Below are 17,737 nucleotides of genomic sequence, written 5' to 3' on the forward strand. Positions count from 1 at the left end.
TTTCTCATTTTTAAATTTTTGTATTTATTGATTTCTTTCTCCAAATATACAGTGTCATCACACTTGCACTTTTATAAAATAAGATAAAATAAGCCCCAAAACCAGGACCTTAGGAAGAAATACTTTTATAGTTTAATGACAAATATCCTCACGACACGTAATTTCCATGTGTAATTTGACAAAAATGTACCTTTCACTCACACACACACACACACACACACAATTAACTCCCAGACTTTCACAGAAAACCTGGGGGCTAGCACTCACTAATTAATGATTCCTACCTCAAGGCAAAAATAGGGATGTCCGAGCATTAGTTAAACAGAAATCCACAGGTCAGAAAGAGGAGTTCTGGGGTGGGGGGTAGGGAAGAGTCACAATTATAATACAAATATGGTTTAAAAAAAAAACCCTTTGCATAAGAAGCAAAGATATATAAAAGCTATGTGTATTGAAAATATGGACAAAAAGCTCCAATGTTTACCAACAGACATATCTTTGAAAATAACCAATTTGGAAATGAAAATAACCTAATTGAAAAAGAAACCCCAGGCAGAAATAATAGCTAAGATCTGCATTTGTAAAACAGCATTAGCTCCATAGGCCAGCATAGTTCCCATGGAGGCCAGAAGGGAGGGGGCCGCCCGCCACAAACAGCTTCGTTCCAGACGAGTCATAGCAGTGTGTGTAAACAGCATTTGGGAAGAAGTCAATGTCAGAGAAGTAATTCCTCCATGTTTCATCATGATTCTGTTGGGAGAATTGAAACAAAAAGACTTTTAGGTCTATGTTGTACAACAAGCTCACAGTTTATGAAGTATCAGTAAGTGCACGTACACAGTAACGAAAGATTATGTTCTTACCTTTGCTAATCTTCTTTCTTGTAAATCCACACTTTATTCCGGACCACTGGGTTATTTCCTTCCACCTGCCAGGACTTTGTAGGAAGCCTCATCCCCTCTTACCTCTTTCACTGTCCCTGTGAACATCAGTTAAACCAGGAACATCTGTAGAGGATTAGAACAAGAAAGGGGAACAGGGACACACTCTGCTCATATCAACAAATGCAACAATGAAAAAGGAGAGAACAGGTCATAAAACATTAAAAATCTGAACAAAACTGCTACCAGGAGAGACAGTTTGCACTGTTAGAAGGGGTGCCTAAACTAGGGACCCCCCACCAAAAAAAAAAAAAAAAAAACAACTAAAAAACTAAGTGCTAAACACATTCTGATTGTACTCTTATAAAGGCTGGTCAGAAACCAGAAATCCAGTTTACCAGTACATGTAAAGGCAGACAATCGCCAAATCAGCAAGGTATAGGATGGGTTCTGGATAAAGTGTGGATTTTCAAGAAAAAAGATTAGCAAAGGTTAGAACCTAAATCTTTCACTCTTGTACAATTTCACTTTATCCCAGGACAAGCAAGCAGCATATTCTCACTTATGGGTGATGTCATCCATGGAGCCCCGGTATAGACAGTATTAAAAGTGCGCTGTCACTAAGTTTTAAGAAAACTTTGCGACTGCGCGCATCACACATGCGCGAGTGCCTTTCCACCAGATGTACCTCAGTTCTTCATTTTCCATGGAGTGAAGTACTTTGTGGACTGAACTCTGTTCAGTCTGTGTTGCCTTCCCACTCTCGTGTCTTTTTGCTATACTTTTTCTTATCAGTATTCTTTTTACTAAAAGAAATGGAAAACTGACATACATCCTTATCGAGGTTACCTGATTTGAGGAAACCTGCTGCACTGCGGATACTGGCTTTTGAGTCATTGGTACCAGTGCATACTTTCAGAGGGAGATCAGTATAATGTTTAAATTGCACTGTATTTGGGTACACACATAAGAACTCCCTCAGTAATGGCCCTGCTTAAGCATAGCAGCACAAGGTCTCCAGGTACTGATGTCCTCTCTCCATCGAAGCATCGGCTACTTCTCATGGATCTTCTGAGAGGCATTATCATCCCCATCTAGATATAAATCTACCTCCAGGCATTGCTCTTCATATCGAGGTTTTTGTTCATTGCAGTGAAGTCTTCCATCGAGTCATCGAGCCACTACTTCGAAGCATCAACATTTTTTTTGCCACTAGGTCCTCATTGCATTGATCCCATGCTTTCAAGCATAAAAGGGATACTCATCAATACTCTTCATCGGATCAGTAACAAAGACATTGTAAACTTTTGCAAAGAATCTGAAGCACTAGCTTTATCTGGCTCTGAGTCTTCTGGCATACCTTCAGAACTGTCACCACGGAAAATGCCTCCTAGAAGATAATCTCCACAGGACTTGTCTTTACCAGATATACACTTCTCCCTCCAAATTTGCGGGTTTAGTACTCGTGAATTCGGTTATTTGCGATTTTTTTTGCCTCTGATCCATCCCTGCCTCTCTCCTGCATCCCGGACCTCCCTAGACCTTACCTGGTGGTCTAACAGTGATGCGGGGCAGGAGCGATCTTACTATGCTCCTGCCATCGACAAAAATGGCTGCCGTGAGTTCCTGGGATAGGCACGGAAAGAGAAAGAGATAATGGTTACTGCGGATGGGTGGGGCCATTTGGCCTTTATCTGCCATCATGTTTCTATGTTTCTATCATGTTGTTGACATACCGTCAAATTATCCAGGAGAGTCCACTTTTAGCTCTTAGGACTTCCCTTCTTCTTCGGGACATAGAGGCTCTGCTTCAATTATATGTCCAGGAGCTAGTACCCCTTCTCAGAAAATTTAGGAGTTCTACTTCAGGTATTTCTCATTCTAAAGATGACTGAATCTACGCATCATTTCTAGTTCAAGAAACGTTCAGCTTTAATCTCTGGGATCTTAAAGCTACTCTTAGATCAAAACAATTAGCTATGCTCTCTAGATAGCAGAGATACTCACATATCGGTTATTTCTGTGCCTGGACTGCTTCTGTTGTTTTGATTAGCCCATCAACATGGTTGAGGCTTTGATTAAAGACAGCATTGTACAGCACCTGGATAACCATGACCTGCTGAGAGGTAGTCAGCATGGCTTCAGGAAAGGGAAGTCATGCTTGACAAACTTACTTCAGTTTTTCGAGGGAGTGAACAAACAAGTCGATAGCGGAGAACCGGTTGACATAATATACTTGGACTTCCAGAAAGCGTTCGACAAAGTACCTCATGCGAGACTTCTCAAGAAACTACAAAGTCATGGAATAGAAGGGGATATACTGAGATGGATAGGAAAATGGCTAGAAAACAGAAGACAAAGAGTGGGCATAAATGGGAAGTACTCAGACTGGAAGAAAGTAACTAGCGGTGTGCCTCAGGGCTCAGTTCTTGGGCCTATCTTATTCAATATCTTCGTAAATGACCTGGAAGAAGAAACGACCAGTGCTATCATCAAGTTTGCAGATGACACAAAACTATGCCGAGCAATCAGGTCACAAAAAGACAGCGAAGAACTCCAGAGAGATTTGAAGCAACTTGAGAGATGGGCAGAAAATTGGCAGATGAGTTTTAATGTAGAAAAATGCAAAGTGATGCACCTGGGCAGTAAAAACAAGGAGCATGGGTACAAACTGTTAGGTATAACATTGGGGAAGAGCGATCAAGAAAAAGACCTGGGAGTACTGATAGATAGAACCCTGAAGCCATCGGCTCAATGTGCAGCGGCGGCAAAGAAAGCTAACAGGATGTTAGGCATGATAAAGAAAGGAATCACGAGTAGATCAAGGGAGGTCATAATGCCGCTTTATAGAGCAATGGTCAGACCACACCTGGAATACTGTGTCCAACACTGGTCTCCATACCTGAAGAAGGATATAACACTACTGGAGAGGGTGCAGAGGAGAGCGACGAAGCTAGTAAAAGGTATGGAGAACTTGAGCTACAAAGATCGCCTCAGAAAACTGGGACTATTCACCCTTGAGAAGAGAAGACTGAGAGGGGATCTGATAGAGACTTTTAAATTGCTAAAAGGAATTGACATAATGGAGCAAGCTCACTCACCAACAGGGGGAAAGGATGGTGAGCAAGAAACAGCGTTATTCACATTGGCAAATGTAACCCAGTCTCGGACCAGAGGTCATGGCCTGAAGCTGAGAGGGGACACAGCCAAGACAAACGTCAGAAAGTTCTGCTTCACACAGCGAGTGGTGAACGCCTGGAACTCTCTCCCGAAAGAGCTGGTGGAGGAAACCACCGTTCTAGGATTTAAGGGAAAATTGGACGCACATCTTCTTGCAGAAGACATTGAGGGATACGAGTGACATTGTATTCGCCAGGGTGTGCCTGGCTGGGCCTCCGCGTGTGCGGAACGCCGGACTAGATGGACCCCGGGTCTGATCCGGTGCAGGCATTTCTTATGTTCTTATGTTCTTATGTACTTCAAAGTTCTGCCCTTCGGCTTGGCATCTTTTCTTAGACTGTTTACCAAGTGCCTGATAGTTTTAGCACCAACTTTATGAGCTACAGTCCAATGCTATTTTATTCAACACTGAAAGTTCAAAGTCGATTTTTAAAAAATACTAACTTAAACCTTCTCAGGCTCTAAACTTCATAGGGGCCCTGCTCGACATGATTCACCTCAGGGTGATCCTAACACAGCAACAACAATTTAATTTGCTTCCTTTTTGCAATCAAGTCTATTACCTTCCATCCATATAAGCCAGTAGAAGGATGTTACTATTAAGAACATAAGAATTGCCGCTGCTGGGTCAGACCAGTGGTCCATTGTGCCCAGCAGTCCACTCCCGCAGCGGCCCTTAGGTCAAAGAACAGTACCCTGAGTCTAGCCTTACCTGCGTACGTTCTGGTTCAGCAGGAACTTGTCTAACTTTGTCTTGAATCCCTGGCGGGTGTTTTCCCCTATAACAGCATCCGAAAGAGCGTTCCAATTTCCACCACTCTCTGGGTGAAGAAGAACTTCCTTACCTTTGTACGGAATCTATCCCCTTTTAACTTTAGAGAGTGCCTTCTCATTCTCCTTACCTTAGACAGTGTAAACAACCTGTCTTTGTCTACTAAGTCTATTCCCTTCATTATCTTGAATGTTTCGATCATGTCCCCTCTCAGTCTCCTCTTTTCAAGGGAGAAGAGGCCCAGTTTCTCTAATCTCTCACTGTATGGCAACTCCTCCAGCCCCTTAACCATTTTAGTCGCTCTTCTCTAGACCCTTTCAAGTAGTACCGTGTCCTTCTTCATGTACGGCGACCAGTGCTGGATGCAGTATTCCAGGTAGGGGTGTACCATGGCCTGGTTTTGTTGTTGTTGTTTTTTTTGAAAATAATTTTTATTAGAGAGTCAACAAGAGAAACAAGCAGAACACAGGGTTAAAAATAGGCAAACAATGGTATTCAGAGGAAGAAAACAGCCATCTCCAAGAAAACCTAATACATCATGAAACTACAGGACTGTCCAAAAAGCAAAAACAGCCTGTCTCTCACATTGGCTCCACAATTTTTATTTCGTTTGACAACATGGCATCCCCCCCCCTCCACCCTACAACAACAGGAGGGAAAAATAGGCACACCATGCAACACAACCTATACAAACAAACATGCACTCTCTAGGTGCTCACCACAGTCACACCTACCCCCCCCCCCCATCCCAGTCCGGGAGACCAAAAGCAACTGCAAGAACACCCTCCATAAGGCCAGGTAGGCTAGCACCTCAGGATTAGCTGAGTGGGTATGGTAGCAGAGTTCAAAGCGGGCCAATTTAATCATCTGGTTGATCCAATATGTCAAAGGGATAGGGCCCTCCTGAGTCCAGTAGCGCAAGATTGTTCTCTTGACCGTCAGCAAATTCAAGTAAATGAATTGCCTCTGAGGCACCGTGAAACCCTGCTCCTCCAGCAGGACCTGATCACCAAGAAGCAATGTTCTGTAAGACTAATTGAAGCTGCGCAAAGAAAGAGTTCCAGATGGACAGTTCAGGACATTCTAAAAAGGATTGTAATAGAGTCCCAGGGGCCCCCCCGACATTTGGTGCACAGAGACTCCCCCCCACAAGCCCATGCTGGTGCCCCGTTCTTTGATGATGTAAGCCCTATGTAAGACTTTAAATTGGGTCTCCTGCCAAGCTGCTGATTTCACAAAAGTATGTAAGGTATAAAAAAGTTCCAAAAAGGATTCAGGGTGTATTGTGCAGCAAGGTTCCTATGCCACCCATCACACAGAATGGCCAATTGCCCGCTAGAAGCAGAGGACCGAATTACCCTGTACCAGACCGAGAGGGATCCCTGGGAGGCCGGTACGCTGAATAAGTACGCATCTAGAAGTCCAGTCCTCCCCAAACCGTTGATGAAGGCTCTGGTAATAATGCCGGGCTTGTAAATAGGCAAAGAAGTGTTGATTAGGAATTTCCCATTGATCCTTAAAGTGAGCGAACAAAACGAAAGCCCCTGTGTCCCCATCTACCATATGAGAGAGAGTGGAAGCCCCCCTAGAGGCCAAGGTGGCGAACGGCTCAAGCCCGGAGTGAAACTAGGATTACCCAAGAGTTGCAAGAAGGGAAAGGCTAGCAGGGAGCGAGCTTGTGTCCGACGCTACCACCGCCATGCCAAGCAGAATGGGCGTAAGAACCGCAATTTGGAAGGCAAGGCTCCCCCCCGTACCTCGGGCATATGCAATAGATTCAAAAAAGTAAAGGGTGCACACCAACCCGCCATCCGTCCCGGAGGAGAAAATCAAGCAACCCCGGTCAACCCCTCATGAACAAAGCGCATAAGAGCTGCCACATTATACACTCGGACATCAGGGAGACCCAGGCCCCCCTCCTGCTTAGAAGGAGATAACTTTACATAGGCAATGCGCACTGTCCGGCGACGCCATAAAAAGGCAGAGAAAAGTGAACAAATTTTCCTAATGTCGTGTTGGAGTATCCAAAAGGGAACCTTTTGTAAAGGATATAATAATTTGGTTAGAAAGATCATTTTAATCAGCGCTGCCCTCCCCAACAGGGACAACGGGAGATCACGCCAAGCAAAACAGAGGGCCTGTATTTTGTTTATAGCAGCCAAAACATTGCACTTGTACATCACCCCAGCATCCGCGTGCAGATAAATGCCAAGGTAGCGCATAGGCTTACTTACCGGAGGGATCTGCGACCCAGCATGCCAGGGCTCCCAGCCCAAACCCGTCAAGGGCAGTAATTCAGACTTCTCACAATTCACCCAGAAGCCCAAAAGAGTGCCAAACTCAGCCACTAAGCGCAACACCACCGGTAAGTGAAGGAGTGCTTGGTCCAAAAAGAGCAAGATGTCATCCGCAAACAGGGTGATACGACATTCCGCACTCCCTATAAGAATACCGTGCAACTCAGGACTAGATCGAATCTTAATGGCGAGCGGTTCGATAGCCAAGACAAATAATAAGGGAGGGGACAACCCTGTCGTGTCCCCCGGCACAGTGGAAAAGAAGGCGAGAGCCTGCCATTGATAAGTCGGGCCCGAGGCAAAGCATAAAGGGCCTGGATCCAAGTGAGAAAAGTCTCATCTAATCCAAACTCCCTCAGGACCCAGAAAAGGTACTCTCAAGAAATACTATCAAAGGCCTTCTCCATGTCAAACCCAACGATTGCCGATGTGCCCCCTCCGCCCCGGTGCTCATGAAGTGCCGTCATCGTCTTAATGAGATTCATAGAAGCGTACCGTTGGGGAACAAATCCCACTTGATCGCACACAATGAACTGGGGTAAGAACCGATTCAGCAGTGCTGCTAAGATAGAGGCCATCAACTTAACATCTTGATTGAGTAACGAAATCAGGCGATAGGAGCCCACTTTGGTGGGACCCTTCCCCGGCTTCGGAAGCAGTGTGATATGAGCTAGATTACTGCTAATACCCGAAGTGGACATGGAGAGGAAGTTGAAATAGTTCCCCATGGGCTGAGCAAGAAGGTCAGGCAAGAGTTTATATTATTCAGGGCCAAACCCATCCGGTCCCAGAGACTTCGTGAGTTTCAACTTCTAGATCCCCTGACGTATTTCCTCGAGATAAGACCGTTCAACTGTTCCACCTGCACCTCAGAGAGTCGCGGAACATGACTATCCCGAAAAAAGTGATCCCTGTCTGCCTCTGTGAAGTCCCTCCGTGCATATAGAGCACTATAAAACTCCACAAATTGGCCTCATATTTGAGCTTCCTGGATGAAACACTCACTCTTAGTATTCTTCACCAATTTAATGAGTTATATTTTCTGAAAAGACTGTACCAGATTTGCAAGAAGTTTAACTGCCTTACCGCCCCCCCCCCACCCCACTGATAGAGATAAAATTTCTGACAGAAAATATCCTGGCGAGCACGTTGATCCAAGATCTCATCAATCTGAAGACAAAGAGATTTAATTTGCTGATCATCCTCCCTCGCAAGTCCCACCCGATGCTGTTGACGGAATGCTGGCAGCTGTTCCAAAAGAGCTATAAGTTTCTTCCCTTGCTGTTTCCGTTTAGTGGTAACATATTGGATGATGTGACCCCTCAATACTGCTTTAGAAGCGTCCCAAAACACGGCAGGGTCTACATCGGAAGTATTATTGTGCAAGTCATACTCCAGCCAGCGGGCGCGCAAATATGCCTGGAAATCCTTATCAGAATATGAAGCAGTGGGAAACCTCCAGGTCTTATGCCCCCCCTGGTCCGTAACTCTCAGAACAAGCACCCCGCTGAATGATCCGAAAGTGAGGTTTCTTCGATAGTAACTTTGTCCACCAGGGGGAAAATCGAGGAAGATACTAAAACATAGTCCAGTCGGGAATATATAGAATGCAGGTTAGAATAGAACGTATATTAAGAAACGCCTTCACCGGATCAGACCGAGGTCCATCCAGTCCGGTGCTCCGCACACACGGCGGCCCATTTAGGTACTCCTTTTTGGAGACCCGACTTTACCGTATCCCTCAATATGATATGCAAGAAGGTGTGCATCCAACTTGCGTTTGAATCTCAGTACAGTAGTCTCCGCCACAACCTCCTCCGGGAGTGCATTCCAAGCACCCACCACTTCCCTGTCAAATGGGTGGAGAGTCCTCCACGCATCTACCACTGCCAGATGGTCACACAAGAAGTTAACCCCCAGACGAGTGGAATTTCGAGGTGGCACCTTGGCAGGAGAACAGTCTATGGTGGGATCAGCTGTGACATTGAAATCATCCACCACAATCAATTGGTACATAGGGTATTGTGCTATCAGGCCCAACAGCCCAGAGTAAAAGCTGTGTCTATAGACATTCGAGGCATAAAGATTACAAAAAAGGAGCCGAGATCCCCAAAGCTCTCCCAAAACTAGTATGTAGAGACCTTTCTTGTCCTGAATGGTCTTATGAATGCAGAGAGGAATCTGTTTATGGACCAGAATAGCCACCCCACGCTGTCTACCATTATAAGAGGAGTAGCTCACGTCTCCCACACACTCTCTGCGCAGCTTCTCATGCTTAGCACTGGTCAGGTGGATTTCCTATAGGCTATGTCAACCTGATGTTTCCTGAGCCAAGTAAGGATTTTCTTACGCTTAATTGGAGTGTATACCATCAACACTGAGAGTGAGTACAGTCAAGTTAACCACAGCTACTCAGCAAAAAACAGCCACCACTGTACCCAAAAGATGAAAAAGGAAAAACAAACTAGAGACCAAGCCCCACAGCCAGGCCCGGCTCCAGGAATAGCAGTGCTCTGACAGTCCCCCAGGTCTCCCTTCTGCGAGGTCCCGCCCCCTACCCTGCTGTTGATCAATCCACCCCACATTCATCCACAGCCACACCACAAACATACTCCCAAGCCCACCCTCCCTCTTCCCCTCCCCGGAAAGTCCTCCCCTAACCTTGCAATTCCCCATTCCCAAAAGGGACTGCAACTCTCAGCCCCCTATCCCTAAAGCGGGTCTAAGAAATGTGAGAAAAAAAGGATCCCACTGAGCTCTAGCACTCTCCCCACCCATCCCCTAATCTAGTCCCTGTCTAATGGATCAGAGCTAGAGAGCGACCCCTGCCCCAATGAGGCTTTCAACTACCCACATCCCCCACACCGAGCCCCAACTAATCCCCCCTGCCTCCCTTTCTCCAATCCTCCCCCTTCCCCAATCCTCCCCCTTCCCCTCCACATCTGCCGCATCCACTCCACTCTGGAGTCCCACCAGGAACCACCTCCCACCGGGAAGATCTAAATGAGAACCCCCCAGGACCTCTAATCATGCCCCCCCCCCCTACAAAACTCAATGGGAAAGGAGACATCAAAACAGAGAGAATTGTATAAACATGCTGAGAATGTTCCGGGGCTGCCAGATAACAGAGCAGAAAACCAATAGAACAATATAAAGCTATAATGCACATGGATACCAAGAAACGTTGAGAGCCCCCATTATGTTTAAGTGAGACAAGCCACTACAGGGGCGAATAGCTTACCCCCATCCACACCAGCCCGCACACCCACTCGTCCCCAGGCTATGATAGTGAAAGAGCAGGAGAGAGTAATACAGCATAGAAGGGGTCCGAATTGTCCGACCAGAGGGATCTCCATTGCGGCCACAGCTGAGAGCAATAACCAGTCCCATACGCTGCGGAGCCTCAATTTGTGAATACCCCCCCTGACAAGGAAGACGAGAAAGAGCAGAGAACAGAGTGAACAGATACCCGACACAAAGCAGATAGGGATGGGTCATAAGATAGAAAAGAGTTAGAAAGCCTAGAAAGTAGAACAGCAGCCAAAAAGAAAATTCGTAGAGGCAAACCAGCTTCTCGGGGTGCCGCAGGAATGCAACCCATGGCGAATTAGCCTCTCACCTGAAGTTCTTCCGATCGGGCTCGGGGCCTTTAATGCGGCATGCGGTAAGCCACCGGCTCAGCGCTTCCGGCCAGAGGGCGCGAGGCTCCTCCAGTGGATCGCACATGGGTGCCCAAAGGTTAGATGGCCACCGCAGGGCTGCAGAAGGGAGAAAACAGATAGAAGGAAAGGGACAGCAATAACAAAGGCCAACCGACCCAGCATGCACCCTGTGCAGTATAATAAGATGCAGGAGTATGGAGGAAAAGGGAGAACAAAGAAAGAGAAGCAGGAGGGAAGGGTCTCCAGTCTAAGCCCCACCAGGCAAAGTACTAAGCAGTCACTAGAAGGTGGCAGGTCCAGCAGTTCACAGATCCAATGTGGGTGAGAAGGCTCCTCGGGGTTTCCAAGCTCTGCAGGCGCATGTCAGTCAGCCTGGCAATCCCTCCAGAAATGTACGAATTTCCGCCGGGATGGAGAAGTAGAGTGCCCGGTTGTTATGATGTACTCGAAGCTTAGCGGGGTATTGGTAGCTGTTGCTGGTGGAGTTGCGTGCAGTACGGGGCCATTGCTCGGCTTTGTTCCGACACTCGTGGAGAATAGTCCTGGAACAGAAGTATTTTGTGCCCCTCTTAGGAGACAGGGCTCTTCTTCGCTTTGTAGCTGGCCAGGAGCTGTTGCTTATCGGGAAAATTAAGAAGGCGGGCAATCACCGGAGTCTTTGGTCTCCATCCTAACTGGTCCCCAGCCTATGCGCCCTCTCAACTAACAGGGGGATGCCTCCGGTGTCCATTCCCAGCTTTTTAGGCAGCCATGTGGAGACCAATCGGGGCAGATCCGTAGGGGTGAGAGACTACAGTAAGCCAATAAGCCTAATACTGTTCCGGCGACTCCGGTTCTCTTGGTCTTCCACACGTTCCTCCAGCTGACGGCACTTCACCTCAAGCGATTGGGTCCCTGCCTCCAAGGCCACAGTGTGGTCTTCTTGCATCGACACCTGATCTTCCACGTGCTGTATACGGGTGGCTTGCCTCTCTACTGTGTCTTTTATACCATCAACAGTAGTTTGCAGCCGGGTAAGTTTGTCATCCAAAAAAGTTGTTAGGTGCTTTTTTAGCTCCTCGAAGGCATCGGCAGGCAGTGTGATCGTCAGGCTTAGTTGTACTCGTGCAGGGGATGGTGCCGCCGCCATCTTGGCAGGAATTGATGGGCCTCTTTGACTTTTGGCAGCCTTCGAGATTTTAGTTGGCATAACGTGTCACCCCAGCAGAAAATAAGAACAGCAGGTAACCTGCAACCTGTCCCAGCTGGCAAAAGCAAGTTTGAGACCCTAGGACTAGAATAGGCAGAAAAAAAAGCAGATAATACAGCTCCGGGGTCGGGAGAGGTGGCTAGAGACATCCGTTCAGGCCGAGTGCATCACGTGACCCCCTCCCCATGGCCTGGTACAGTGGCATGATAATCTTCTCCGATCTGTTTGTGGTCCCCTTCTTAATCATTCCTAGCATTCTGTTCGCCCTTTTTGCTGCCGCCGTGCATTGCGCAGACGGCTTCATCGACTTGTCAACCAGTACTCCCAAGTCTCTTTCCTGGGGGGTCTCTCCGAGTACTGCACCGGACATCCTGGCTTAAAAATGGCTTAGCAGTTAGTGCACTGGACATTGAATCAAGGGACACAGGTTCAAATCCCACTTTAAGCATGGCATCTCCAATCCATGTTTTTCTCTTCACAAATATTCCTTGTAGAACATCTCAGTGGTTCCTGGCATCTCACTAGTATCCAGTTCATCAACTTTGAAGTGGAAGCTATACTCTTCGTACTTTTCCACAGGGCGGCTGTTGCAAATTCCTTCACATCTTATTTCTGACCATGAACTCACCAAATACACTTGTGAAGCTCACCTGGCCAATCTTCACACATAAGGTCATGGCTTTACTTAGGTGCAGAAGTTCCATTTGCACCTCTTGGAACTCAAAGCGATGTTCAATATTCTGCAGATTTTTCATTTCAGTTATATTCCCTTCAAATCCCCCTAGTATAACCAAGGAGAAGGTAAGGGGTCCTTTGTGAGAGACCGAAAGGATTGGAACTGAGCAGTTGCTTCAAACATATTTCAAAGGCTCTCTATGTCCAAGGAGCGCAGAATACTCTGACGACATGCTAAGGAGATTTCTTCACCCACACATCAGTGGACACTTTATTTTCACAACCTGATGTCAGGTGTTCTCTCTTCTGGGGAGCTCCTCAGATAAACTTATTTTTGTTCCCCCACAATTACATACTGCCTCTCTTCAGTTCCAGACGATCCTCTCTTCATTATCCAAGAGGAAGATGCCCTTCTACTGTTTCATTATCCAAGAGGTAGATGCCTTTCTACTGTTTTTTCCTCAATCTGCAATCTTGTACTTGGCAACTTAGTACCCCCTGCGATAGCTGCAGCATTTGCTGATTTTCAGATCCTGTCAGAATCATATTGGATACATCCAGAAAACCGTCTACATAGCAGTGCTACTCTCAGAAGTGGACACGGTTTTCATTATCAGGTTGCTTCATCCTTCTCCTTATAGTCAGTGTTAGATTTCCTTTTCCACTTATCCAATTCAGGTCTTAAAACCACTCGTCACAGTTCACCTTAGGGTCATTAGTATTTTCCACGTCAACAAAAATTTTCTGACTGCTCATCCTTGTGTTCACAGGGTTATGAAGGGATTTTCAATATCTAACCACCACTCATCTGTTTTCACTGGTTTCTTGTTCTCACCAGACTGATGACACCTCCATTTCAGCCAATGTCTTCTACTCATCTTGCCTATCTCACTTTCACAGTAATATTTTTTAATCCCCATCACTCGTGCACGTTGAGTGAGTAGACTTCAAGCATTGGTGTCGGACCCATCTTTTAAGCTTTCTACCAGAATACGTTAATTCTCTGCTTCCATCCTGAATTCCTACTGAATGAAGTCAAGGCATTTCATTGGAATCAATCATTTGTGCTTCCAATTTCTTCACAAGTCACATTCTCACCCTGGAGAAACAGCACTTCATACCTTACATTGTAAACGAGCCGTGGCTTATCACTTTCAATGGGTTAAGCCACATACAACATCTCAACTATTCCTCTTCTTTGATCCTCAGTTTGGGTCAGCCTGTAACCAAGAGAACTTGTTAGCAGCCTTTGTTGCTTTCTGCTGTGCTCAGGCTGGGGTGCAGCTCAGGGGTTGTGTAACAGCATATGATCCCAGCTGTGGCAGCTTGAGTTGCTTTCTTGCATTCCACTCCCATAGATTAAATCTGTAAAGCAGCTACTTGGTGTTCAGTTCATATCTCACTACTGTCTGGAATCCTTTTCCAGATGTGATGTTCACTTTGGCCAAGCAGTATTCCAAAATTTATTCTCAATGGCCAACATTGTAGTAAGCTAGGGAGTCCCACATGTGAGAATATGCTGCCTCCTTGTCCTGGAATAAAGCACAATTACTTACCGTGTTATCCAGAGACAGCAGGCAGATATTCTCAAAACCCACACACCTCCCTTGGTTGGCTTCTTAGCTTGCTTATGAAACTGAGGTACTACGAGCTTATGTCAGGTGGGAAGGCGCATGCACGGTGCTGGAAGTCTGAAAGTTTTCTTAAAACTTATGTTGAAATATATTTATTAAACAAAGTGAACACATACAAAAGTAACAAAATAAGACAGTTTTCTTTTATATCCGCGCATTATAATCCCCAGCTACTCCCACCCCCACCCTCCCAACCACCCTACAAACCCACAGCGTGAGCACTAAACAATCACAACACCAAATCAAACATTCAAAAGTCTGCTCTGGGCGTGAGGAGCGAGATCCATCCAAAAGTGTTCCCAAATTGCCTGAAAGCGGCGTCCCAGACCCCCATCAAGAGCTGCAAAGTGTCTACGCTGCAATAAAGCTTGAATAATCATTAAGGATCACCAATGACTATATGTCCGAGGGTCAGGCGACAGCCAATTGGTCAAAATGGCTTTTTTGCCCAATAACATCACTCTAGCTATGAATTCCGTCAATCCTTTAGGTTTAGGAGACGTTATCTGGAAAAATCCAAAAAGTGCTCTGGGCGTAGGCAACCAGCGCCTGCCCCATAATGAGGTCGTGTAGTGCCCCAAACCAATCCAAAATTGTTTGATACACGGGCAGGACCAAAACATATGGCCCAGTGTGGCCTGAGCCTACACACATTTGGGGCAATTATGCACTGGGGTAATTCCCATCCGGTATGCTCTCATGGGTGGGATATATACAGCTGAAGAAGGAATTTAAGCTGCAGTTCCCAATGGAGTACATTGGAAGACAACTTCCGCAAATTCTTCAAACCTGTTATACCTGTAATGCTGTAAGCGGACACTGCAAGTCCTCCGATCAGGTGGCTGCTGGGATCTCCAAATTAATACCCTGTTGCGTGGCACGGAGTCACACATGATGAAAACGTAAGGGAATCTGTTGCTGAGCAGAAAAACTGAACATCTCAGAAAGTGCTTCCCGACAGTCCTCTGTTAAGTGGCACACCGGCAATGAGTGTACATAATGGCGGACTTGCCAATAGGCAAACAGATCCACCTCCAGAAGTCCAAAGGTTTGTTGCAAAGAGCGAAAGGAGGCAAAAGTTCTGTCCTTCGTATATAATCGAAAAAGATATTGTAATCTTTGAGATGCCCACCTCCAAAAAGGGGAGTTCTGCATTCCTGGAACAAAATCACAATTACCGTGTTTCCCCCATTATAGGACCTCCTCCTTTAGTAAGACACCCCCCTTTTTTTCCCCAACTGGGAAATATAAGCCCCCCCCCCCCCCCCCGAAAATAAGGCACTATTTGGCAAGCACACCCACAGCCTCCCGACCACCCCCATCATGTAGAAGCTCCTACCGGTGTCCTGCTGCTTCCTCTTGGCGGTCCCGACACGATCGGGGCAAGAGGGAGCTCAAGCCCTCTTGCCCCAGCCAACCGCGGCACCCCCGACACGATCGGGGCAAGAGGGAGCCCAAGCCCTCTTGCCCCCCCGACTCCCCGACACTATCGGGGCAAAAGGGAGCCCAAGCCCTCTTGCCCCGCCGACTCCCCAACTCCCCGACAATATCGGGCCAGGAGGGAGCCCAAGTCCTCCTGGCCACGGCGACCCCCTACCCCCATCCCGCACTACATTACGGGCAGGAGGGATCCCAGGCCCTCCTGCCCTCGACGCAAACCCCCCTCCCTCCAACGACCGCCCCCCCCAAGAACCTCCGACCGCCCCCCCAGCCGACCCGCGACCCCCCTGGCCGACCCCCACGACACCCCCACCCCCCTTCCCCGTACCTTTCTGTAGTTGGCCGGACAGACGGGAACCAAACCCGCCTGTCCGGCAGGCAGCCAACGACAGAATGAGGCCGGATTGGCCCATCCGTCCCAAAGCTCCGCCTACTGGTGGGGCCTAAGGCGCCTGGGCCAATCAGAATAGGCCCGGGAGCCTTAGGTCCCACCTGGGGGCGGGGCCTGAGGCACATGGGCCCAACCCGACCATGTGCCCAAGGCCCCGCCCCCAGGAGGGACCTAAGGCTCCCGGGCCTATTCTGATTGGCCCAGGCGCCTTAGGCCCCACCAGTAGGCGAGCTTTGGGACGGATGGGCCAATCCGGCCTCATTCCGTCGTTGGCTGCCTGCCGGACAGGCGGGTTTGGCTCCCGTCTGTCCGGCCAACTACAGAAAGGTACGGGGAAGGGGGGGTCGCGGGTCGGCTGGGGGGGCGGTCGGAGGTTCTTGGGGGGGGGGCGGTCGTTGGGGGGAGGGGTGTTTGCGTCGAGGGCAGGAGGGCCTAGGATCCCTCTTGCCCGTAATGTAGTGCGGGGTAGGGGTAGGGGGTCGCCGTGGCCAGGAGGGTTTGGGCTCCCTCCTGGCCCGAACAACTAGCGGGGGGGGGTGGGTTGCCAGGGCCAGGAGGACTTGGCCTCCCTCCTGGCCCGATATTGTCGGGGAGTCGGCGGGGCAAGAGGGCTTGAGCTCCCTCTTGCCCCGATCGTGTCGGGGAGTCAGGACCGCCAAGAGGTAGCAGCAGGACACCGGTATAAGCTTGTACATGATGGGGGGGGGGGTGGGTCGGGAAGCTGTGGGGGTGCGAGCGGTCCTTCAGGGTGGGGGTGCGGGTGGGAGTGCGTGCGAGCGGTCCTTCGGGGTGGGGGTGCGAGCGGTCCTGCGGGGGGGGGGGGGGCGAGTCAGGGGGGGGCATCAGGCTTTCAGGGTGGGGACAGGACGTGTGTGTGTGTGTGTGTGAGCTCTGCTGGTCCCCTACCCTGGAACAGGAAATTGATATGAGAGAATTTGGGGCCAGTGGAACAATGATGGCACACGTGGACTGCGGACCCACACCTGCTCCATGCACACACCCTGCCTATACCCAGAACAGACTACCCCTCTGCTCCTTCCTTGATATGCTGGAGCAATTACCTACCAAATTAACAGAGAATGGAAATATGGAGATGTGATGACCTGTACCATATACAGGTAATAAATGTCTTTGTTTCAGCAATAAATGTGTACTGTATTCTTCTTCATGGAAAAATAAGACATCCCCCTGAAAATAAGACCTTGTGCATATTTTAGAGTTTTTAAAAATATAAGACAGTGTCATATATTCGGGGAAACAGGGTACCATGTATCGGAAGGTAGGGAGAAATCACAGAAGACAATTTTAAGCAATCACAGACTCATTGCCACGTCCGCTTCGCAGGGGCAAATAGGGGATAGTTTTCCACCACGGTGCGGAGAGCCAGGGCTGAAACATGTAACAAGTAACTAATATGATAAGGAATTAACACCACTGGGTGGCAGAGAAATAAGCTGTGCCTCGAAACCAATCTTTAATATGTCATTTGGCAGGCCAAGGCATACCAACGAATGTTCAACAGACCATAACTCCACCCCCCAACCCCCCAGGCAGACACATGCACATAAAAGTCATATGCTACCTCTTGCCTCCCCAGAAGAAATATTGTAAGTTGA

General features: G+C 48.0%; 1 protein-coding gene across 6 annotated transcripts in view; it reads right to left on the reverse strand.

Moving 5' to 3' along the window:
* The window catches only part of DCAF12 (DDB1 and CUL4 associated factor 12), a 145,694-nt gene continuing 127,957 nt past the window's right edge, over nucleotides 1-17,737 (reverse strand). For 4 of the 6 annotated variants that reach the window (XM_033935456.1, XM_033935426.1, XM_033935436.1 and 1 more), the window contains one exon: nucleotides 1-750. In XM_033935456.1, the coding sequence (XP_033791347.1) occupies nucleotides 592-750 (159 nt within the window). In that variant the 3' untranslated portion in view covers nucleotides 1-591. The remainder of the gene's footprint in view (nucleotides 751-17,737) is intronic. The other 2 variants (XR_004538624.1, XM_033935466.1) reach the window with 2 other exon arrangements.

This window comes from Geotrypetes seraphini, chromosome 1, assembly GCF_902459505.1.
Source record: "Geotrypetes seraphini chromosome 1, aGeoSer1.1, whole genome shotgun sequence".
Lineage (NCBI taxonomy): Eukaryota > Metazoa > Chordata > Amphibia > Gymnophiona > Dermophiidae > Geotrypetes > Geotrypetes seraphini.